Raw genomic sequence first — 23948 nt, forward strand, 5'->3', positions numbered from 1 at the left:
ACCATGACAGCCTGATTCACACGGTCTCCTCTGAACAGTTGATGTTGAGATGTGTCTGTTACTTGAACTCTGAAGTATTTATTTGGGTTGCAATTTCTAAGGCGGGTAACTTATTCTCTGCAGAAGAGGTAACTCTGGGTCTTCCTTTCCTGTGGAGGTCCTCATGAGAGCCAGTTTCATCATAGCGCTTGATGTTTTTTGCAACTGCACTTGAATAAACTTTAAAAGTTCTTGAAAGACCTTCATGTCTTAAAGTAATGATGGACTGTCATTTGTCTTACTTATTTGAGCTGTTCTTACCATAATATGGACTTGGTATTTTACCAAATAGGGCTTTCTTCTGTATACCACCCCTACCTTGTTAGTTTGTGGAATTGCATTCCTTCTTAACTTTTAACAAGGCACACCTGTTAATTGAAATGCATTCCAGGTGACTACCTCCATGAAGCTGGTTGAGAGAATGCCAAGAGTGTGCAAAGCTGTCATCAAGGCAAAGGGTGGCTACTTTGAAGAATCTCAAATATAAAATATATTTTGATTTGTTTAACACTTTTGTGGTTACTACATGATTCCATATGTGTTAATTCATAGTTTTGATGTCTTCACTATTATTCTACAATGTAGAAAATAGTACAAATAAAGGAAAATCCTGGAATGAGTAGGTGTGTCAACTTTGACTGGTACTGTACATCATTTGGTATGCATAGCTATTGATAAAGTGCGAACAGTATTTAGTTAAGAGGGCTTTATATTTTCACCAGTCCAGTCATGGCTTTAATCCGTCTTTGGAGAAAATGCTGTAAATATAAAAAATAAAAAAAGATAAATTCCTTGCTGATTGGATTGTTCAGTTTTGTTCCCTTTTACATCCATGACACACAACAGCCAATCTGTTTGTTCCTTGGAGTCACAAGCAGGACAAATAAACGGAGCATATACAAAGAGACTCTCCACTTAAATCTCTCTCAGCTGCTTGGTTGATTGTAGTTCTCAGCCTCCTCGGCAGGGGCATTGTAGTTTCTGAGGCATACTTCCTTCTTCTCAATCTCTTCAAACTCCGTCACAGAGATGTCCTGGGGGATCTTCTCCTCTGAGTTGCTGCGTTCAGACAGCTTGTCTGGGTGCTCCATGTCATTGAAGCGTTCGGCCACACACTGTGCAGTCAGCCTGGCCTCGGGGTCGTGGTCCCAGCACTCGTCTATCGTGCCACACACCACCTGGATGCCCTGAGGGAGGAGCAGCGGAGCACAGAGACTTACAGTCAGTAGTGGTACACAGATACTCGAGTCGGGAGAGAGAGAGGTTGGCCCTAATAAAAAATAGCTTTTGTAAAAAATAAATAAAATGCGTAAGGAAATTATGCAATAATCCATCTGAGAATGTGTGCATTGTGCATAATGAAAGCAGGCCTTGTTACTTACTGGGTGGTTGATCCAGCTGCTGGGGATCTCTGGTCGTCCCCTGTCTCTGAGTACGCTGTCCTTCATACTCTCCACACACGGGTGCTCCCTCACCTTACCGAATGGGGGCTCGTAGTCCTTTACCTCTGTACACAAACACACACAGAGCCGAACATTTAAAACAGGAGCCAGAGAGATACAGAAATCAAAAGATACATTATAGGTTTATACAGTAGGTTCATAAAGACACACACAGAGCCACAGAACATGGTACTGTTTTGTGAATATTCAAATGTAGCCCTGGCCTCACTAAATGATTTTCCATGAAAGTGGACAATAAAGTATCATATCATATACATATACATGAACAGAGAGATACAGAGGTCAAAATATACATATGTTTCAGGTTTATAGGATCAGGGGCCAGGGAAACCCTGTCTGAGAGAAACGGTCAATATTATTGCATTAGATCTCAGTGAGAATGTGCTTGAAACAACTCACCAACTCAGCGTTGGCTCAGTGTCAGCTATCTTATAACGCGGCATCCAAGATGCTCGTCAAACCCCATGCACAAATAAAGTTTACTCAAGGCAGAATTTCAAAGAGTTGGCTTGGGATGATGCAGTCTGGAAACTTTAGTCAACGGTTTGCAGAGAACTATTTATCTTTACATTGATCTGATCTGTCCTTTGGGTAGAGCAACAAATCAAACTCAAGTTCACTTTGAAGAGTGGAGTTCTCGTATAAAAACATTTGTTTCAGGAAGGCCAAATTTGGTACCTAAAGTAGTCTGACAAATTCTGTGTAAGAACCAAGCGCTAAATGAAACTAAAAGTCATTTTCCAGATTTCCGACGCAAAATAAATGGTATGCCAGTAAGTAAATTATCCTCAATAGCTCCATATTGCAAAAACATTATTGGAAAATAACATTAAACAGACATGAGATAGAGCCAACTGAAAACAACAGGGTTATTTGGGGGCAATGGCACTGTGGCATTAAGAAATACATCCACAATGAATAGCTGTACTGTACTGAGACGACTGTTTCACTTTTGCATTCGTTTAGTACTGCCATCGTGAATAGAATGAAGACATGGAAATAGTATATGGATCATAATGAAAACCTTTACCATCTCACAACACAATCAATCAAAACAATGACCTGTTATGTAAGCGGAGTCAAAAGGCCCAGCAGTCAGAAATGTGATTTTCGTGTGTTATATTTATATTTCATGTATAACCAAGGTGAATTTGTGTAAGAGCTGCTTGAAACTTCAGCCTGTTGTGATGGGATGGAGTTTTGGCCTGCCTGAGGACATCACCAGGTGGTAAATTAGTTAATAGACCAATAAGAAAGAGTTCCAAATCTCTCTGCCAATAACAGCTAATGATCAGTTTTCCCCACCTCAGTCAGATGACTCCCAGACAGTCCTAGCTAAATTCTTGCTGGAGAAATTGCTCTTTGCTAAGAAGCAATTTTTGTTTATTTTTGACCATTTTAATTGAAGTAAGGTATTTAAATGGGGCGGCACGTAGCCTAGTGGTTAGAGTGTTGGACTAGTAACCGAAAGGTTGGAAGATCAAATCCCTGAGCTGATAAGTTAAAAATCTGTCGTTCTGCCCACTGTTCCTAATCTGTCATTGAAAATAAGAGTTTGTTCTTAACTGACTTGCCTAGTTAAATAAAGGTCAAATTTAAATTGTTACCCAGAAATTATTTGATATTGAGATAAAAATGGCTGTATTGGAACTTTAAAGCTGATCAGTTATTTCCCTGTACAGTACTGTAATACTGTTCAACTGAATTCTGGCTGACAGATGAGAAACGCACAGTCCCTGCCCAGAAGAGAGGCCTCACAGGAAGTCCAGATGAACACAGACAGGAATCGGATGCTAGGTCACGGCTTGAGCCAACAGCTGACTCTACAGGCAAGAGCTTCCTGTTTTTGACAAGAAGATTTCCCTCGTTTCAGTGTTTTAGCAAAAGTACACCCACCCGCCCACCCATCTGTCATTATTCAAGCGAGTAAAGGAATAGAGGTTCTTTCTTTTTTTGTCCCGTGTAGCTCAGTTGGTAGAGCATGGTGCTTGCAATGCCACGGTAGTGGGTTTGATTCCACGGGGAAAATGTATGCAATCACTACTGTAAGTCGCTCAGGATAAGAGCATCTGCTAAAATGTAAACAGTTTCAGGGTTGTGTAATGGGAGCCTATAAAAAAAAATACAAAATTGTTTATTGTCTTATTTCAAAAACATATGCCATATCAACATAAGGCATATTTTGGGAGCTATTTTGGGAGCTATTGTTTTCGAATAAGACGATAAACAATTTCGTTGTTTTTTTTATAGGCTCCCATTTATAGGCTCCCATGCTAAGTCCACACTTAAGGTCATTTTGTGGTCTCCACACAAGCAGTGTTTGCTAAAAAGGAAGGAATGGTCAATATTGGTTTAAGAGAGAAACTTTTTTCAAGTCAACCAACCTAACATTAAACTCTGCAATGAATGAGACGACAACAAGACAAGAGAATGTAGATGGTGGTTTGAGATTTTTTTATTTATTTAGTTTTTAACACTAACTGGGTATATTTCTGAGAAATGCTCATGCAAAACAAGTGAGTTACAGTTGAAGTCAGAAGTTTACATACACCTCAGACAAATACTTTTAAACTCAGCAATCCACAATTCCAGATATTTAATCCTAGTAAAAATTCCCTGTCTTAGGTCAGTTAGGATCATCACTTTATTTGAAGAATGTGGAATGCCAGAATAATAGTAGAGAGAATGATTTATTTCAGCTTTTATTTCATTCATCACATTCCCAGTGGGTCGGAAGTTTACATACAGTGGGGCAAAAAAGTATTTAGTCAGCCACCAATTGTGCAAGTTCTCCAACATAAAAAGATGAGAGAGGCCTGTAATTTTCACCATAGGTACACTTCAACTATGACAGATAAAATGAGGTGGAAAAATCCAGAAAATCACATTGTAGGATTTTTAATGAATTTATTTGTAAATTATGGTGGAAAATAAGTATTTGGTCAATAACAAAAGTTTATCTCAATATACTGTTATATACCCTTTGTTGGCAATGACAGAGGTCAAACGTTTTCTGTAAGTCTTCACAAGGTTTTCACACACTGTTGCTGGTATTTTGGCCCATTTCTCCATGCAGATCTCCTCTAGAGCAGTGATGTTTTGGGGCTGTTGCTGGGCAACACGGACTTTCAACTCCCTCCAAAGATTTTCTATGGGGTTGAGATCTGGAGACAGGCTAGGCCACTCCAGGACCTTGAAATGCTTCTTACGAAGCCACTCCTTCGTTGCCCGGGCGGTGTGTTTGGGATCATTGTCATGCTGAAAGACCCAGCCACGTTTAATCTTCAATGCCCTTGCTGATGGAAGGAGGTTTCCACTCAAAATCTCACGATACATGGCCCCATTCATTCTTTCCTTTACACGGATCAGTCGTCCTGGCCCCTTTGCAGAAAAACAGCCCCAAAGCATGACGTTTCCACCCCCATGCTTCACAGTAGGTATGGTGTTCTTTGGATGCAACTCAACATTCTTTGTCCTCCAAACACGACGAGTTAAGTTTTTACCAAAAAGTTCTATTTTGGTTTAATCTGACCATATGACATTCTCCCAATCTTCTTCTGGATCATCCAAATGCTCTCTAGCAAACTTCAGACGGGCATGGACATGTACTGGCTTAAGCAGGGGGACACGTCTGGCACTGCAGGATTTGAGTCCCTGGCGGCGTAGTGTGTTACTGATGGTAGGCTTTGTTAATTTGGTCCCAGCTCTCTGCAGGTCATTCACTAGGTCCCCCTGTGGGTTCTGGGATTTTTGCTCACCATTCTTGTGATCATTTTGACCCCACGAGGTGAGATCTTGCGTGGAGCCCCAGATCAAGGGAGATTATCAGTGGTCTTGTATGTCTTCCATTTCCTAATAATTGCTCCCACAGTTGATTTCTTCAAACCAAGCTGCTTACCTATTGCAGAGTCAGTCTTCCCAGCCTGGTGCAGGTCTACAATTTTGTTTCTGGTGTCCTTAGACAGCTTGGCCATAGTGGAGTTAGGAGTGTGACTGTTTGAGGTTGTGGACAGGTGTCTTTTATACTGATAACAAGTTCAAACAGGTGCCATTAATACAGGTAACGAGTGGAGGACAGATGAGCCTCTTAAAGAAGAAGTTACAGGTCTGTGAGAGCCAGTTATCTTGCATGTTTGTAGTTGACCAAATACTTATTTTCCACCATAATTTGTAAATAAATTCTTTAAAAAAATCCTACGATGTGATTTTCTGGATTTTTTTCTCTCATTTTGTCTGTCATAGTTGAAGTGTACCTATGATGAAAATTACAGGCCTCTCTCATCTTTTTAAGTGGGACAACTTGCACAATTGGTGGCTGACTAAATACTTTTTGCCCCACTGTGCACTCAATTAGTATTTGGTAGCATTGCCTTTAAATTGTTTAACTTGGGTCAAAATTCCCTCAATAAGCCCATTCCTCCTCACAGAGCTGGTGTAACTGAGTCAGGTTTGTAGGCCTCCTTGTTCGCACACGCTTTTTCAGTTCTGCCCACAAATTGTCTATGAGGTCAAGGCGTTGTGATGGCCACTCCAATACCCTGACTTTGTTGTCCTTAAGCCATTTTGCCACAACTTTGGAAGTATGCTTGGGGTCATTGTCCATTTGGAAGTCCCATGGGCGACCAAGCTTTAACTTCCTGACTGATGTCTTGAGATGTTGCTTCAATATATCCACATAAGTTTCCTCCCTCATGATGCCATCTATTTTGTGAAGTGCACCAGTCCCTCCTGCAGCAAAGCACCCCCAACAACATGAAGCTGCCACCCACGTGATTCACGGTTGGGATGGTGTTCTTCGTCTTGCAAGCCTCCCCCTTTTTCCTCCAAACATATCATTATGGCCAAACAGTTCTATTTTTGTTTCATCAGACCAGAGGACATTTCTCCAAAAAGTACGATCTTTGTCCCCATGTGCAGTTGCAAACTGTAGTCTGGCTTTTTTTGTGGTGGTTTTGGAGCAGTGGCTTCTTCCTTGCTGAGCTGCCTTTCAGGTTATGTCCATATAGGACTCGTTTTGCTGTGCATATAGATACTTTTGTACCTGTTTCCTCCAGCATCTTCACAAGGTCCTTTGCTGTTGTTCTGGGATTGATTTGCACTTTTCGCACCAAAGTATGTTAATCTCTAGGAGGCAGAACGCGTCTCCTTCCTGAGCGGTATGACGGCTACGTAGTCCCATGGTGTTTATACTCGTGTACTATTGTTTGTACAGATGAACGTGGTACCTTCAGGCATTTGGAAATTGCTCCCAAGGATGAATCAGACTTGTGAACGTCTACAATTGTTTTTCTGTCTTGGCTGATTTCTTTTGATTTTCCCATGATGTCAAGCAAAGAGGCACTGAGTTTGAAGGTAGGCCTTGAAATACATCCACAGGTACTCCTCCAATTGACTCAAATGATCAATTAGCTCATCAGAAGCTTCTAAAGCCATGACATAATTTTCTGGAATTTCCCAAGCTGTTTAAAGGCACAGTCAACTTAGTGTATGTAAAATTCTGACCCACTGGAATTGTGATTCAGGGAATTATAAGTGAAATAATCTGTCTGTAAACAATTGTTGGAAAAATTACTTGCGTCATGCACAAAGTAGATGTCCTAACCGGCTTTCCAAAATTATATTTTGTAAACAAGTAATTTGTGCAAGGATTGAAAAACGAGTTTTAACGACTCCAACCTAAGTGTATGCAAACTTCCGACTTCAACTGTAAATGAGGATGACCTGTTCAGTTGAGGTCAGTTAATGATGTTATAAAGTATTTTTAAAGCAGATATCACTTTCCTATTGACTCACATATCTGTATTAGAACTGTTAATGAAGAAATCACCTTTTATGATAACTGACAAATTGACACATCGAGATACATCATACATCAGAGTGGTCAGATGACGCAGATGCTAAGCTACAGGACTGTTTTGCTAACACAGACTGGAATATGTTTCATGATTTTCATCCAATGGCATTGAGGAGTATACCACATCAGTCACTGGCTTCATCGATGACGTTGTCCCCACATTGACCGTACGTACATGTTCCAACCAGAAGCCATGGATTACAGGCAACATCTGCACTGAGCTAAAAGGTAGAGTTGCCGCTTTCAATGAGCAGGACACTAATCCGGAAGCTTATAAGACATTCCACTATGCCCTCGAACGAACCATCAAACAGGCAAAGTGTCAATACAGGACTAAGATTGTATCCTACTACAGATGTGGGAGGCTTGCAAACTATTATGGATTACAAAGGAAACACCAGCCGTGAGCTGCCCAGTGATTCAAGCCTACCAGACAAGCTAAATGACTTATATGTGAAGCTTCAAGGCAAGTAACACTGAAGCATGCATGAGAGCACCAGCTGTTCCGGATGACTGTGTGATCACACTCTCCGTAGCCGATGTGAGTAAGACCTTTAAACACTCAGAGCCTGTGTTAACCAACTAGCAAGTATCTTCACTGATATTTTCAACCTGTTCCTGATCGAGACTGTAACACCTACATGTTTCAAGCAGACCACCATAGTCCCTGTGCCCAAGAATGCTAAAGAAACCTAAATGACTACAGACCTGTAGCACTCACGTCTGTAGCCGTGAAGTGCTTTGAAAGGCTGGTCATGGTTCACATCAACACCATCAATGCCAGAAACCCTAGACCCACTCCAATTCGCATACCGCCCCAACAGATCCACAGATGACGCAATCTCTATTGCACTCTACACTGCCCTTTCCCACCTGGACAAAAGGAACACCTATGTGAGAATGCTGTCCATTGATTACAGCTCAGCGTTTAACACCATAATGCACTCAAAGCTCATCACTAAGCTAAGGACCCTGGGACTAAACACCTCCCTCTGCAACTTGATCCTGGACCTCCTGACGGGCCACCCCCAGGTGGTAAGGGTAGTCAACAACACATCTGCCACGCTGATCCTCAACATAGGGACCCTCAGGGGTGTGTGCTGATTCCCCTCCAGTACTCCCTGTTCACCCACGACTGTGTGGCCAAGCACGACTACAACACCATCATTAAGTTAGCCGACGACACAACAGGGCCTGGTCACCGACAACAATGAGTCAGCCTATAGGGAGGAGGTCAGAGACCTGGCAGTGTGGTGGCAGAACAACAACCTCTCCCTCAACGTGATCAAGATAAAGGAGCTGATCATGGGCTTCAGGAAAGGAGGGCCAAGCACACCCCTACTCACATCGACAGGGCTGTTGTGGAGCGGGTCGAGAGCTTCAAGTTTCTTGGTGTCCACATCAACAACAAACTATCAAGATCGAAAAACACCAAGACAGTCATGAAGACAACAACGCCTATTCCCCATCAGGAGAAAAGATTTGGCATGGGTCCTCAGATCCTCAAAGTTATTCTGCTACACCACCGAGAGCATGGTTGCATCACTGCCTGATATGGCAACTGCTCAGCATTCGACTGCAAGGCGCTACAGAGGGTAGTGCTTACGGCCCAGTACATCACTAGGGCCAGCTTCCTGCCATCCTGGGCCTCTATACCAGGCGGTGTCAGAGGAAGGCCCTAAAAATTGTCAAAGACTCCAGCTACCCGAGTCATAGAATGTTCTCTCTACTCCCGGCAAGCGATACCGGAGCCTAGGTCCAAAATGCTCCTTAACCTATTTTACCCCCAAGCCATAAGAATGGTGAACAGTTCATCTGTACCCCGCACATTGATTCGGTACCGGTACCCCCTGTATACAGCCTCGTTATTTTTAATTTTATTGTGTTACTTTGTTTTTGTTTAGTTTATTTAGTCAATCTTTTCTAAACGTGTATATTTCTTGAAAGTGCAATGTTGGTTAAGGGCTTGTAAGTAAGCATTTCACTGTAAGGTCTAAACCTGTTGTATTCGGGGGCATTTGACAACTTCAGTTTGATTTGTTTTGAGCAAGTGAATCAAGAAAATGTCTCAACATTCTCACTCTGTAGTTCACCATCGACTTCCTCTTGCTGGTTTGTAATGTTGATACAGTACATTTTTGGCAGCTCAGACATGGGTTTCCATAGGTGTAGACTACATTGCCAGCCTCTCTCTCTCTCTCTCGTGCCATTAACCATCAGGTCTCAGTCTGGTTTCCTGGTTCAAAGCCTGACCTGTTTAAGTTACTGTGCTTACCCCAGTCTTGTGTTTGTTACAATGACTCATTCTAGAGATTCCTGTTCAAACTGTACCCTGTGGTTGAGAAAGCATGCCACCACCTGAGTATATCTGAAGTCAAATCAGCTTTATTAGTCGTGTACACATATTTTGCAGATGTTATCGCGGGTATAGCGAAATAAATGCTTATGTTCCTAGCTCCAACAGTACAGTAACACCTAACAATACGATAAGATAAATTAATGCTTATGTTCCTAGCTCCAACAGTACAGTAACACCTAACAATACGATAAGATAAATAAATGCTTATGTTCCTAGCTCCAACAGTACAGTAACACCTAACAATACGATAAGATAAATAAATTCTTATGTTCCCAGCTCCAACAGTACAGTAACACCTAACAATACGATAAGATAAATAAATGCTTATGTTCCCAGCTCCAACAGTACAGTAACACCTAACAATACAATTTGACCAATGTAAACCCACAGACATACAGTACCCCTCATGCACATAGGAATGTGGTATTACTTGTATTTATCATACAGTACTTTGTAATGGTTATTTTCTAGTACACTATCGGCATTATAGTAGATACTAGGATTTCAGTCAACTTAAATAACTCAAGAAAACAGATTCTCATAGAGCTAACAAAAGTTTGCTTCTGATCCGAGCCAAAAAAGTAACATGAATCTGTTTGAGATGCTGTAATCTCGACAAGTCACAGCTTGACAATCACGCCTGACACTCTTTCCCTGCCTCTTGGAGAACGATAAACTATTCTACTTCTCTCCTCTGATGGTTTTGATTAAGCTGAGAGTTTGTGGCTCTGACCTTGTTTTATCTTCCTCACAGGTTGTTAAAGCCCTGGGTGACAGGCAGGCAGTCAGCCAGATAGGCAGCAAACCAGCCAGGAAGCCAGACACAGACAGCCAGGAAGTCATACCCGTACGAAAAAAACACATGAATTTCATGTAAAGTGTTCCAAAAACACATGTTTCCAAGTGATCACGTGAAAAGAAAATGTCACCTTTATTTAACCAGGCAAGTCAGTTAAGAACAAATTCTTATTTACAATGATGGCCTACTCCGGCTAAACCCAGACGACGCTGGGCCAATTGTGCACCGCCCTATGGGACTCCCAATCACGGCCGGATGTGATATAGCCTGGATTCAAACCAGGTACTATAGTGGCACTGAGATGCAATGCCTTAGACCGCCTCTCGGGAGCCCAACAAATTAATGTCGTAACATGTAAATCAACATGTGATAATATGAAACTACACGTGAAAACTTGTGATCACATGTGAAGTGTTACAAAACACATGTTTTCACATGATTTCAAGTGAAATTTCATGTGAAATCATGTGATTTTCCACATGTGAAACCATTTTCTGTAAGGGTAAAGACAGACAGAAAAGACAGACAGAGAGCTTGCCAGACAGCATGCCAGACAGCTAGCCAGACAGACAGGCAAACAGACAGACAAGACAGACAGCACAGGGCCCATTCAGGCTTGAGGTGAGGCCATGACATCTGGATAGCAGCTGCCCTCCTCCACTCTACTCTAACCCTGTCTTCTCCCTCAGGGGAGTGAAGGAATTTCTCCTACAGTGGGATGGTCAACACCCCTGTTCTCCCATTCCTCCCTAAACCAGCCAGTGAACGCCCTCCTCTCTTTCCCGCTCCTAATTCCAGCCATGCAAATTATATGGGAAAGACATTTCGGGAAAAGAGACGGCCCGGGACGATGTATTTATTACTTTCTCCCATATTTGATTCTTTTTTACTTGTCCTTACTTTTACTTTGAGGATAAAGAATGCATAGTGATGGCTGCTGCTGCTCTCTCTGAGGTTGCGACTGGCCCTGTTGACAGACGGGCGCCTTCGTACCGCGTGACAGATCCCAGATCATACGAAAGGCCCCGAAACTGTGACAAAGTGGCTGACTGACTGACTGCCTGTGTTATGTGGCGGTCTGCCAGGCAAGGCAGCGAGACAACGGGAGCTTCTGACATCTGTCTGCTGAGGCACTGAGGCAGGTGGCGGCTGAGACAGACAAGCCATGGCGGCTTCACCTACCCACTCATTATAATGATGCACTGAGATGTGTCAGTCTGACTGTGTTTGGGGGAAGAGGGAAGTGTTTGTGTTTTCTAAGTTGAGAGGAGTTTTATGCCATCTGCTGTGCGTGTGCGTGTGCGTGTGTGTGTGTGTTCTCAGGTGAACAGAGTTTTATGCCGTCAATATTGACTCACCGAGCTGGGATGATAGCATGGGAAGTTTTTATTGAAAGGATGACAAGTGGTAAAAATACATGTACTGGATGTAGCTGTGTGAGTGCCAGTTTCGCAGACATAGATAGTAGCATTTGTTGAGTTAGTCATTCTAAATCTGCAAACATTTTACCCCCAAGGGAATATCCAAACAAACTGTCAGTGCAGCACAGTAACGTTATTACACAAAATAAGGCAGCTTCTTGCTGTATCAAGGTGGGAGACGAGCTAAATTCCAACAGTGGCTTAACCTTTCAACATGGGAAAGTCTCCTTGGGCTTTCCTAACGCACTACACATTCCACCCCTTCACTTTTCTCAGAACAGATGCCAATCTATGGGAAGACGAGTACTATTGGTGGGCGAGATCAGACTAAGCCAAAACACATGGATTATCCCAATTGCTTCTCTCCCCACCGGTTCTATTCCCATCCAGGGGTAGGAAGGGGCCGGGCTTCCCCTCTCCCGTAAATCTATGCTATCCTGTCCTCTCACCACTGTCTGTCTACAGTGCCAGCTGGAATAGTCGTGGATGGTGGATGTACGTAAATGGCATGACATGGGGAGATTCATTTATTACTGTAGAGTATAGGCCTCAGCACAAGAGACTGCAGAAAGACAGACAGACAGACAGACAGACAGACAGACAGACAGACAGACAGACAGACAGACAGACAGACAGACAGACAGACAGACAGACAGACAGACAGACAGACAGACAGACAGACAGACAGAAGAGGGAGGAAGACAGGAAGACTGAGAGAGAAAGAAAGCAAGAGAAAGAAAGAGAGAGGAAATGGACTATTTTCATTTCAGAGGTATACCCAATGGGCACACATACAGTATTCTTTCACCCCATGCCATTGGAAGGAAAACCTGAGAGGGTATAACAGACCGATCATTTGACCATGTTTTCCTCTGTGACAGCGCTAAAAGGGGCCTCTAGGTACCAAAGGGAAAACAGGAAATGGCTGCGCTGGAAGCAGGCGAGCACCAACAGTAACATTCAATCAACATTCTACACAATGGACGAACAGGATCACCCACAAGACAAAATGGACCACAGAGACAGAGGGAAGTGAACAACAAATTCCTCTATGTTATATCAAATATGTCCCTGTGGCTTGCCATAAGATGCCCATTGGTTAATCACCTATTTGAATTATTTGCCCATATCCTGGCCTTGTTGTTCAGAGGGATGACAAACAGGAAGAATGGTACATTAGTGAATAGAAGGCTCTTGTTCTTTGAGAACTAACAGAGAATGAATTGTTTTTTGACACGTTTTGGTTTCTCTGAAATGTTTCCCACACCACAGTAAGTAATGGTGATGTGAGACAGTGACTGTGTGAAAGTGCACACTTCGGGAGAAGGGTGAAAAAACAGGACACACCCACTCCCTTTACTTCCTTTGAGTGAAGGGCATCATGGGAAAAGGTGACCAATGTGCATAATCGGTGGCCATTACACTATAAACACCTTAAAGCAGTACTACCCGCCCCTCTGAAGGTAAAAACTTGAGGGATGGGACTGGAGAAATCAAACCACTCCCAAATTCATTGAAAGAGCTATGGATGCAAGGACTGACCATCCATGATATCAAAATTATGGTTGTAACCATTTCTTTTTAGGCTATATAGAGTTTGTTTACATTGACTTTGTTTACAAGCATTGGAGTAAAACAAACTTAATGGACCTTTACAGAAAATTACACCTATTCCTTTATATCACTTACACAAGGTCACTACTGCAAATCGAAATATTGCCTGTCAATTGGTTACTGTCTAATGCAGCTCGGTCACGTGATTGGTCAGACATCATGTGGTGTTACTTTACCTCCAATGGCATTGCACCTGGAGGTGATCTCCCACAGTACCAGGGCCATGGAGTAGACATCTGTCTGCTTGAACGACTCAATGTTCTCCAGGTTGATCCTGGACTCCAGCACCTCAGGGGCCATGTACCTGGCAGTGCCCACCTGTAGAGGGAGACTATTCTGTTTTATTCTGTTCTGTTCTACTCCATTCTAATGCTGTTGATAGTAGAATAAGCATGATTGCTTCCAGTACCATGTAACAGTACAATTCAACTGCAGTTTTAATTGACAGCCTGGGCTGTTTGTCTAATCACTGTAATAAAACAAAAGGCCCAGCAGCACTTGCTCTATGGATATCATTAATATGTTGTCCAGAAGAGGAACCAGTAAGAGAAAATGAGCCAGACACTAATGTGTCTGAAATGGCACCCTATTCCCAAAATAGTGCACTACTTTTCACCAGAGCCCTATAAGCCTTGGTCAAATAAAAGAGCTCCTTTTTCCTATATAGTGCCCTAATCATAGAGAATATGGTACCATTTTGGATGCAGCCTAAGTAGAAAGGAGACAGGAGAGAAGAATATATACCTGTCCACTGTTGGCCAGCTCGTCCACGGACAGCGAGTTGTCCAGACGCAGACCCAGGCCGAAGTCACACAGGACGCAGGTGAGGTCCCCCTTCACCAGGATGTTGGAGCTCTTGATGTCCCGGTGGACGATTGGCACCTTGTAGCGTCCACACAACGTGTGGTCACTGTGCAGGTGGGCCACGCCTCTCGCCAGAGACCCGCCCAGCGCCCACAGGTCGTCCCAGCTGATGACGTGACGCGTCAGGTACTCCTGGAGGTTGCCCCGGGGGTGGTAGGCCGTGATCAGCCAATACTGTTTCTCCACCTTACGTTCCTCCGCTGTCAGGAAGTGCAGGACGTTCTCGTGGCGCAGGTCAGCGTCCGAGAAGATGTCCTTCTCGTTCTTCCACGAGGCATACTCTTCATCGGCGAAAATCTTGACGGCGACGGTCTCGAAGGGCTCACCGGCTCCCGTGGCGCCCTGCTTCAGCTTGGCCTTGTAGACCTCGGCGAAGCGGCCCTTGCCCACCTGGGCGTCCAGCTCAATGGGGAGGAGCTCCGTGTTGTGGTTGAGGTTGTTGGCGTGCGTGGAGCTGCTGTCCGAGCCATCGTCATCCATCATGATGGCGCGGGCGTCGCTGAAGTCGAGAGGCGTCTTCTTGCGCTTGGCACCGGCGTGGCGCTGGTGGTAGATGCGGTACCAATAGAAGGATGTGATGACCAGCATGGCCAGAACCAGCAGAGGAACCAGGCTGACCAGGATCACCGACACCACCTGGGGGTCAAGAGAGTCTGGGGTGGAGAGGAAAGACAAGAGAGAAAAACAGAGACAAGGCAGATGTTATAGATTAGTTATACAATACATTGCATACTCAGTAAAAATACTGTAGAATATACCTATTCTGTAACATAGAGTAGGTCTGCCCCCCAGTTAGGTATATTCTACAATACTTATACACCGCTACAATATTAGAACTCCTCAGTGCTCATACTATACTCTAAAAGTTTAGCATATTTTGGCATTAGCCTTTTCACTCTATGAGTAGCTGGACCGGCCACAAGGGTCAAAGAAGTCTGTTTGTTTAAGTGCCCACTGCATAGAAAACAATGACCACAAAGGACTATGTGGGATACAATGTTTTATTTAACTAGGCAAGTCAGTTAAGAACAAATTATTATTTACAATGACGGCCTACCCCGGCCAAACCCGGACGCGCTGGGCCAATTTTTGCACCGCCCTACGGGATTCCCAATCACAGTCGGATGTGATACAGCCTGGATTCAAACCAGGGACTGCAGTCACGCCTCTTGCACTGGGATACAGTGTCTTAGACCACTGCGCCACTCGGGAGCCCTCAATACATGATGAGTGCAGTAGCCTATACTTGGACATTTGACATTTCAGTTGTGCTTGAACGTCACACACACTATACATCTCACTCCAATTCCCTTCAGCGCTAGGAAATCAATAGGAAGTAGCCAAGTAGCTTTATTGTCTCAGAGCATCTTGCTACACTCAACGTAGCCTGCTCCTTCCCAGCAAAGCAGAGGACCCTAACACTTCCATGAGGAATGTCAATAAGCATCTGTAAGCTACAAAGCCGAAGTTAGCTTGTTGGTCTGTTAAACACACAAATAGGCTGAACCATGCCCCAGTCAACCACATATTGTGTTCCCTTTATAGACCTAGTCTATGTCTGATTCTTATGCTCTTAAGGAGTGATGTCTGTGTCTGCTAGACAGAGTAATCTGGTGAAAGTTTATGCATATGCTATGTTTACAATCCTATTTCTGGGGCTGGCTGAAGTCTCGTAAAAACATAATAAAACACAACATGTCAGATCAGTTAGGATTTGAAGGGTTGTAAATGAGTCATTAACACGTTGTCTGAACAGGCAGACTATTGTTGTATCAGTGCTGATGTGACTGCTGGTGTTCTATAATTACTGACAGAGATACTGTATTAGGAACATGTTTGGCAGCTAAGGATTGTGTGTGTTCCTGCGTACGTGCATGCATTTGTGTGTGTGTGTGTGTTTGTGTGTCTATGAACGTGTGTGTGCATACAGTACAGCAAGTGCCCGTCAAGCCCTCATTCGCTTGCTCCTTTTTTTCAGCCAGGAAACCACATGTCTGAAATTTTCAACGTGGCCTCAGTGGAGTTTGTTTTGGTTTTCGCAGAGTGAGAGAGAGAAGCGATCTCTCACGTCAAACCTGTCCCTGTGCCATCTCTCAGTGAATACGGCCCACAGAGGAATGTTTCCTAGTCACTACTCCCGCTTGGGGCCAGGTTCGGGAACATTGATTGTATTAACACGCGCACATGCTGTTTATCACCTGTTGTTTCCGTGTGTTACACTACGTACATAATGCTTCAAGTGGGCAGTTGTCACATGTTATGTGGTGAGCATGAAGTTAGACAGTGTGCAGCAGAGCTATCCATCCTCCACGGTGAGGGGAAATGTTTTTCCATGACGTCGTTGATCGCCATGTGCAGATGCTTTCAATTTTGGGCTCTGGAAAGCCAGGTCTCAAAAATGTACCTCTGTGTTATTACTGCTTGGATGCTGTAGTCAAAATACATTTGATTCCATGGCCAAGATTAGAACGAGAGACTACAGCCAAAATGCCTCCACGATGCAAAACCTGTTTGCAATCTTGTATTTGGAGGGTGTACAACAGTACACACATGTTAACATTAAATACGTGACACCTTACATGACAACCTAATAAGGAATTGCAAAAACGTTCATTACTTTTGAGTTACGTCAAAGGTGTTTGTAAACTATATCATCAATTGTAATGCCTAGCCTACATTACACAATCTTAGCGATGACATAACAGGTGACATAGCACCACATAGGGACTCACAGAAGGTGAAGAAGTCATGGTCATTGCACTCGTATGACCAATCATAATGCCCATAAAAGGCTATCTTCAGCATGTCATAACAGGTGACATAGCACTACATATGAGGTGACATAGCACTACATATGAGGTGACATAGCACTGCATAGGGACTTACAGGGAGTGAAGAACACATGGTTGTTGCACTCGTCCTCGGAGCAAGAGCAGATGAAGAACTGGGAGCCCATGCCATTCCTCTCCCTCATCTCACACTTGCTGTTGTTATAGTCCTCCAGCACCAGACCATGCAGCTTATGGGCTGGGTTGTGGCATATCGTGTCTATGGTGACGTTGTCGTCTTTCTTCCTCCTGGAAACAAGACAACAGGAGCCATTAGTTCCACTACAATTAAGTTATGAATTAAGTTATAGACAGTAATAAATGGGAAAATAACTTGACAAATTAACAAATTGCAGTCTAAGCATTATGGTAATGATTTGATACAGAGGTAATCCTGAAGGTGCACAAATTAACCTACAAATGGGCTACTCAGGTCTCTTGCTGGGTGGTGTGTAGATTATGTAGTGAAACACATTTTAAGAGGTGTTGGTCACATACGCATATTTAGCAGATGCTATTGCTGGTGTAGCGAATTGCTTGGGGTTCTAGCTACCAACATTTTTTCAATGAGAAACAGGAGGCCAAATCTAGTTCTCTACTTTTTTAACATTCACATTTCGCAACTATATTTGGGTTAGTGGGTGGGGCACTTTTGGATTTGGCTACTTAGTTAAACCTTGTTGACAGCAAATGTAGTTTTTAAATGACAAATCACAGAGCAAGATTACGAATCTCCGCTCTGTCACTCACTAACATGGTCGTATTGTGTCAATGAACCCACTACTACTGCTCTCCTAAGGTCAAGTTTAAAGGTCACTCCAGCTCTCAACGAGAGATGATGAGGGGTGCTGTAGTCACTCACCAGATGCTGACACACACATCCTCTGGATGGGGGCAGATGGATGTGATGCTACAGTCGGCCATACAGCTCCCTGTGCCCGCGCAGCTGGTAGACTCCACGTCACAGAACTTACACAGACGCTTCAGCTTCAGCATGTTCATTGACGAGGGCCCTGGGGTGGAGACACAATGAGATAGGGGGAAAGACATGTTAGATTGATAATTTACAAAAGGGGATATGGTTATTTGAGGCAGTCACTAGTTGGTTCATTTAGGTCACTCATGTGTCATCTCATCCAATATGTTCACTCTTTACTGCAGCACTTTGCTTCATGCCAGCAGCAATACCACCCAACATCGCACTGCTGGATTGCCTCTGATGCTAAGCAGGGTTGGTCCTGGTTGTTCCCTGAATGGGAGACCAGATGCTGCTGGAAGTAGTGTTGAAGGGCCAGTAGGATATACTCTTTCCTTGGGTCTAAAAAAATATCCCAATTCCCCAGGGCAGTGATTGAGGACATTGTCCTGTGTAGGGTGCCGTCTTTTGGATGGAACATTAAACGGGTGCCCTGACTCTCTGTGGTCACTAAAGAGCCCATGGCAATTATCGTACGAATAGGAGTGTTAACCCCGGAGTCCTGGGAAAATGACCAATCTGGCCCTCATACCATCATGGCCACCTAATCATCCCCAGCTTCCAATTGGCTCATTCATTCCCCCTCCTCTTCCTGTAGCTGTTCCCCAGGTCATTGCTGTAAATGAGAATGTGTTTTCAGTCAACATACCTGGTAAAATAAGGGTTCAAAATAAGAAAACATTTCACTATTACAAATGAGCACAGTTCACTCTCTGAGGGTCTAAAACACAAGACTTTGACCGGGATTTAATTTGATCGTGGTAAATGTTGCAGATGTTGACTCAATTACCTTTAAATGTCAAGCGCCATATATAGCACAGTTTTGGATTGAACCCCGGGCCTTTGATTGTTGTTATATGGGCCTAAACTGTATTAACCTAACGAAGATGATAACTTTGCTCGACTTGGGAAACTGACATTTCCCTCCAATTACACAGACAAACAAAAAGGCTACAAACACCAGAAAGGTGAACTTTCCCATCTGATATATTAATATGGACATTTCCTACACTGGAAAAGTATGGTCTGTTGAACATCCGCGAGTACAGTGAAACCTTAACCTCATATCTCAGTCCAGACTACGTGAAGGAATGTATCATTACTGAGAGGCTTGGCAATTTCACTTTGAAAATAATATGTGAAATAGACAAAACGAATGTTCCTTTCGGTACTATGTAGCTAAGTGTAGTTATTCCAAGAGACAGTTGTTTAAATAAGTGGTACATTATTTTTTTTAAACATTCATTCTCCAATACATTAATATCAATTTAACATGTACATTCATTTTCCAATACATTAATATCAATTTAACATGTACATTCATTTTCCAATACATTAATATCAATTTAACATGTACATTCATTTTCCAATACATTAATATCAATTTAACATGTACATTCATTTTCCAACCATATGTAAACTATTTTCCCAGGGCCTACATTCTGCTGTGAACAATCAGCACATTCCGCGGTGCCATCCGTCGGTGCCATGGTCGTGTTCAGACTTAACTTCCCACGGGGAGTCCGTGGTGGGATGTGTCCCTGTTTGTGTACGATAGTCATCTCTACTAAGACACCCGCCAGACAAGACAATAAAAACAAACAAAGGGAACATTGAACATCAGTAGATCTGTCAGTCAATATGCGAATTTGTGTCTCGCCAATTCACTTTGTGAATATCAAAGACTGGGACATAATGTTGGAGTGTGTATTTGTGAGAGAGAGAGAGAGAGAGAGAGAGAGAGTACCACCACATCACTTCCTTCTTTCTCATTTGCTCTCCTTCCAGACCTTTACCGGCGTGTCTTTAGCATGAATAAAAACAGAACCTGACCCGAAATCAGACGCTCTTAATAGCTAAAACAGAGATGAGGTGAAATGAAGTAAAAAGAGATGAAGGAGGGAGAGATCTCACAGACTGAATTGACGTCACTGCCACACAACCACACCAAATCTAAGTGTGACAGACTGGCACACATTCGAAGAGAAAGTTCAACCTGTTACTTGCATCAGCAGTGTCCTCGTGACACAACCGATAGTGAAAGTGGGTTATTGGCCGTTAACTGGGCCTGTCTGCATGTGCAGCTCAAGGATTTCCTCTTGAAGAATTTCCATCGCAGAGAGCCGAGTTCAGCCAAGCGAAATGGGGGAGGATGTGTCCCAAATGCTATTTCATAAATAGTAGTTCACTATATAGAGAATAGGGCGCCATTTTAGATGCAGCCTGGGTATTGGACCGGCTGGCGAGGGGGCGAACCTGATGAAGCCACTTTGTCAGGTCATGTGACCAGCCATGTCAAAACAATCACCCCTCTCTCTAAAGTCGGCACAGGAGAGAGAGCAAATGAGGTTCTCTTCCCTCCAACTTACTCACAGTGCAGCAGTATACTCCTTGTTAGAGAATATCAAGGTTACTGATTTAGGAGAGAATGTTGTACTTCTGCTCCAGGACATAAAGCCTACTGTAGCTGCCTGTTCACAATCTGCAGGTTAGAGTAGAGCTGTGGCTTGAAGCAACAGAAATACAACCTGCAAGTCTGAAAACCAGAGTAACTGGAACAGATCTAGTGAAGCCACGCGCACTGCAGGTGGCAGCATTCACACAGCAGCATAGACAGTGAAGTATCCATGGTATTCCTGTTTTTAGGGTGTACTGTACATGTCTGAGTTGATCCATTTGAAACAAACCAATAAAGACATTAAGATTAAGTACTGCAGAGGTGTACAATTTAGAATTTGGCCTGAGGTGAAGATTGTAGTCTGTTATAGAGTTATAACAGAATGGATAAGAATTATCTTGGGCTGAGAGCTGGTGGTAGAGATAGAGAGAGGTTGTGGAGTGAAAAGTTATTATATCATTAGAAAAACTCCTCTCAAAATGTATGCCATTTAAGCCCAAGGAGACGGGCTATGGTGGGGATGAATGCTGTTAATTGTCACCCATGGCAAAATATAATTGCAGATGTGGGGGAGAGAGGATTATAAGAAACCAACTCTGTTTGGTGCCATTGGGACTGGGCTGGAGTTGGAGACAGGGGCAAATAGATGACAATTTATGATGTGTCTACCTTGCAAATTATAGACCAAATATAATACCCACTTCCAGTATCAACAATGTACATAAGAATGAAAAGTCCCATTGGAAGGACCACCATGCATGTTTTCTACTGCAACAGGTGGTGTAGCTAAACCTCCTCCCACTGTGTTAAGCAAGCACTTTAATACATAGGCCTACTTCCCCTTTGCAGAAACATCATGACACACTCAAATTCTTTTCGGATATGTTTTCCTCTCTCCCTCCTCTTGGAAAACACTAGTTAGTCATTATGCTCATACAATCATTCCATCCACACTTTAATAAAACATTTGGATTTGGGTATAAATGTACCACAGTTCCTGAGTTTCTGATATTGAACAACACTGACTGCGTAATTTGCATACATTAACTACTATGCATTCAAATTCGCATTACAAGCCAATCAATATATTTGCGAGTTTTAGCTCAAATGAGGTGAACATTTTGCCTTCCACCAAAATTTAGAGCTGGATTATTTTTGACCACCTGCTACAAAAAAACTGAATGGCAATTAGAAGTTATACTTTGGGGAAACAGAAACACGTGTCAATGTTACTAGCGGTCAATCACCTCGTACATGTTTCAATAATTACTTCAAGCCAACGATAACACTATAGCCAACCACCAACATTCATAGGCTACTTGAAACAACGTTTTAACTCACCCATCTGTTCTAGCAGAACACTACCAAAGAGTATCGTTCCACACCAGAAAGCAGAAACCCGAAGTAGCTCCATTTAAAGACGGATTACAAACTACTCTTCTTTTCATTTACTAGCAGCTTGATTATAGTAAATATCCAGACTTTAATTCGAGACGTTCTTCGGATTGATTTTTCCGTCTGCCTGTTGCTCTCATGCGTCTCAAGGAACCCGAGGTTAAAGTAAATAGTGCAGTCAGAATTTGCCGCATATGAGTCAGACAGTATGTATGCACTTTCATGAAACAGGAAATCTTCAGAAAGGGCAGGACTCTTTTTTCTTCTTCTTTAGGCTACTTCTGAACTGCTGGGCTTGTAGCTCACTGGTCTTGAAACATGTTATTATGAGCACAGAGTTTTTCAGAAGGCAAAACTTGAAATGACACGCTCCAAAATAGATGACAAGTATTTCGAAAGAAGTGAGGAGAAGTATACATCCAAACAAAACATATGAATTTAACACTTCTCTACTTACAATTATGCAACATTTTGAATCATTCATTACATTTTTACACACTTCACTGTGCCAGTACCATAGCACACACATTACTGATCAGACAAAATACAGCTGTGTCTGATGTCCACAAACATAAGAACAAATGACATAACTTCTTTACTTGCTTCATTAGCACTTTTTCACACGGACCTCTGAAACAATTTGTAAAAGACTCCAGTCACCCAAGTCATAGACTGTTCACTCTGCTACCACATACTGGAGCGCCAAGTCTAGGTCAAAAAGGCTCCTTAACAGCTTCTACCCCCAAGCTATGAGACTGCTGAACAGCTAATCAAATGGCCACCCGGACTATTTACATTGATCCCCCTGTTTTTACACTGTTTTTACACTGCTGTTACTTATTTATTATTTATGAATAGTCACTTTACCCCTACCTACAATTACAAATGACCTAGACTAACCTGTACCCCCGCACATTGACTCAGTACCGGTACCCCTATTGTTATGTAATTTTATTGTGTTCCTTTTTATTTTACTTTTAACTTGAGTTTATTTAGTAAATATTTTCTTAACTCTATTTCTTGAACTGCATTTTTGATTAAGGGCTTGTGAGTAAGCATTTCACACCAGGGTCTACACCTGTTGTATTCGGTGCATGTGACAAATAAAATTTGATTTGATTTGACACATCTCTTCCTGAGGAAAGCCATCATTCATCAGAGGGGGGGTTAGTAAAGGTGGTGAGCGATCCTTGATGTTCCTAGGTTTTGGTTTGATGGGTGGTACTCGACTAACATAAATAACTGGTCTATTGCTGGGCTGCCAGCATATGTTTTTGCTTGGCATACTCAAACCATGATGTCAGGCTTCAGAACCTGGGGCGCAACTTTCACTGGGGACGGGGGGGACATAACCCCACCACATTCTGAAATTTCATTTTTGTCTTCCCCCCCAGTTTTATTAGTGCACTGTGATGCACTCGGGGCCCCACTTCCAAAATCCCGCGCCCCCTGTACACGCGTGCCACATCTATTTCTATGGGCAATAGCACTGTTCATAACACAAACTATTGACACTCCTCTCCGTGGTGGAGAGAATTTAGCAATTTTAAAGCTTATTTCCTGCAATTCTACACATTTTGTCATTGGATGCAAAGAAAATTGTACAGTTTAAAGCTAATTTTCTTGCAATTATTGTCACGACTTCCGTCGAGGTTGGCTCTCCTGCCCGTTCGGGCGGTGCTCGGCGGTCGTTGTCACCGTCCTACTAGCCACTACCGATCCCTTTTCGTGTATCTGTTGGTTTTGTCTGATTGGTTTCACCTGTGTGTTGTTTAGTTAATTAGTGTCTGTATATAATGTAGGTTGTCCCACCCTTGTTTTGTGCGGGATTGTTTATTTTGTCATTCATTTTCGTCTGTCGGTGTTATTGTGTTTCTTATTCTCCGGTTAGTCTGTTATCCTGTGTTGGATAATTTCACCCTGTGTGTGTTTGGGTTG

General features: G+C 43.0%; 1 protein-coding gene across 1 annotated transcript; it reads right to left on the reverse strand.

Moving 5' to 3' along the window:
• Positions 1 to 655: 655 nt before the first annotated feature.
• On the reverse strand, positions 656 to 22296 carry LOC112264984 (TGF-beta receptor type-2). Its single transcript, XM_024441933.2, has 7 exons — positions 21957 to 22296; positions 18104 to 18254; positions 17300 to 17490; positions 14294 to 15066; positions 13726 to 13867; positions 1422 to 1546; positions 656 to 1226 (listed from the first exon to the last, which is right to left on the reverse strand). Exons 1-7 carry the CDS (start codon positions 22027 to 22029, stop codon positions 966 to 968), a joined length of 1716 nt encoding a protein of 571 aa, XP_024297701.1. The 5' UTR covers positions 22030 to 22296; the 3' UTR covers positions 656 to 965.
• Between the last annotated feature and the right edge of the window lie 1652 nt (positions 22297 to 23948).

Source organism: Oncorhynchus tshawytscha, linkage group LG13, assembly GCF_018296145.1.
Source record: "Oncorhynchus tshawytscha isolate Ot180627B linkage group LG13, Otsh_v2.0, whole genome shotgun sequence".
Lineage (NCBI taxonomy): Eukaryota > Metazoa > Chordata > Actinopteri > Salmoniformes > Salmonidae > Oncorhynchus > Oncorhynchus tshawytscha.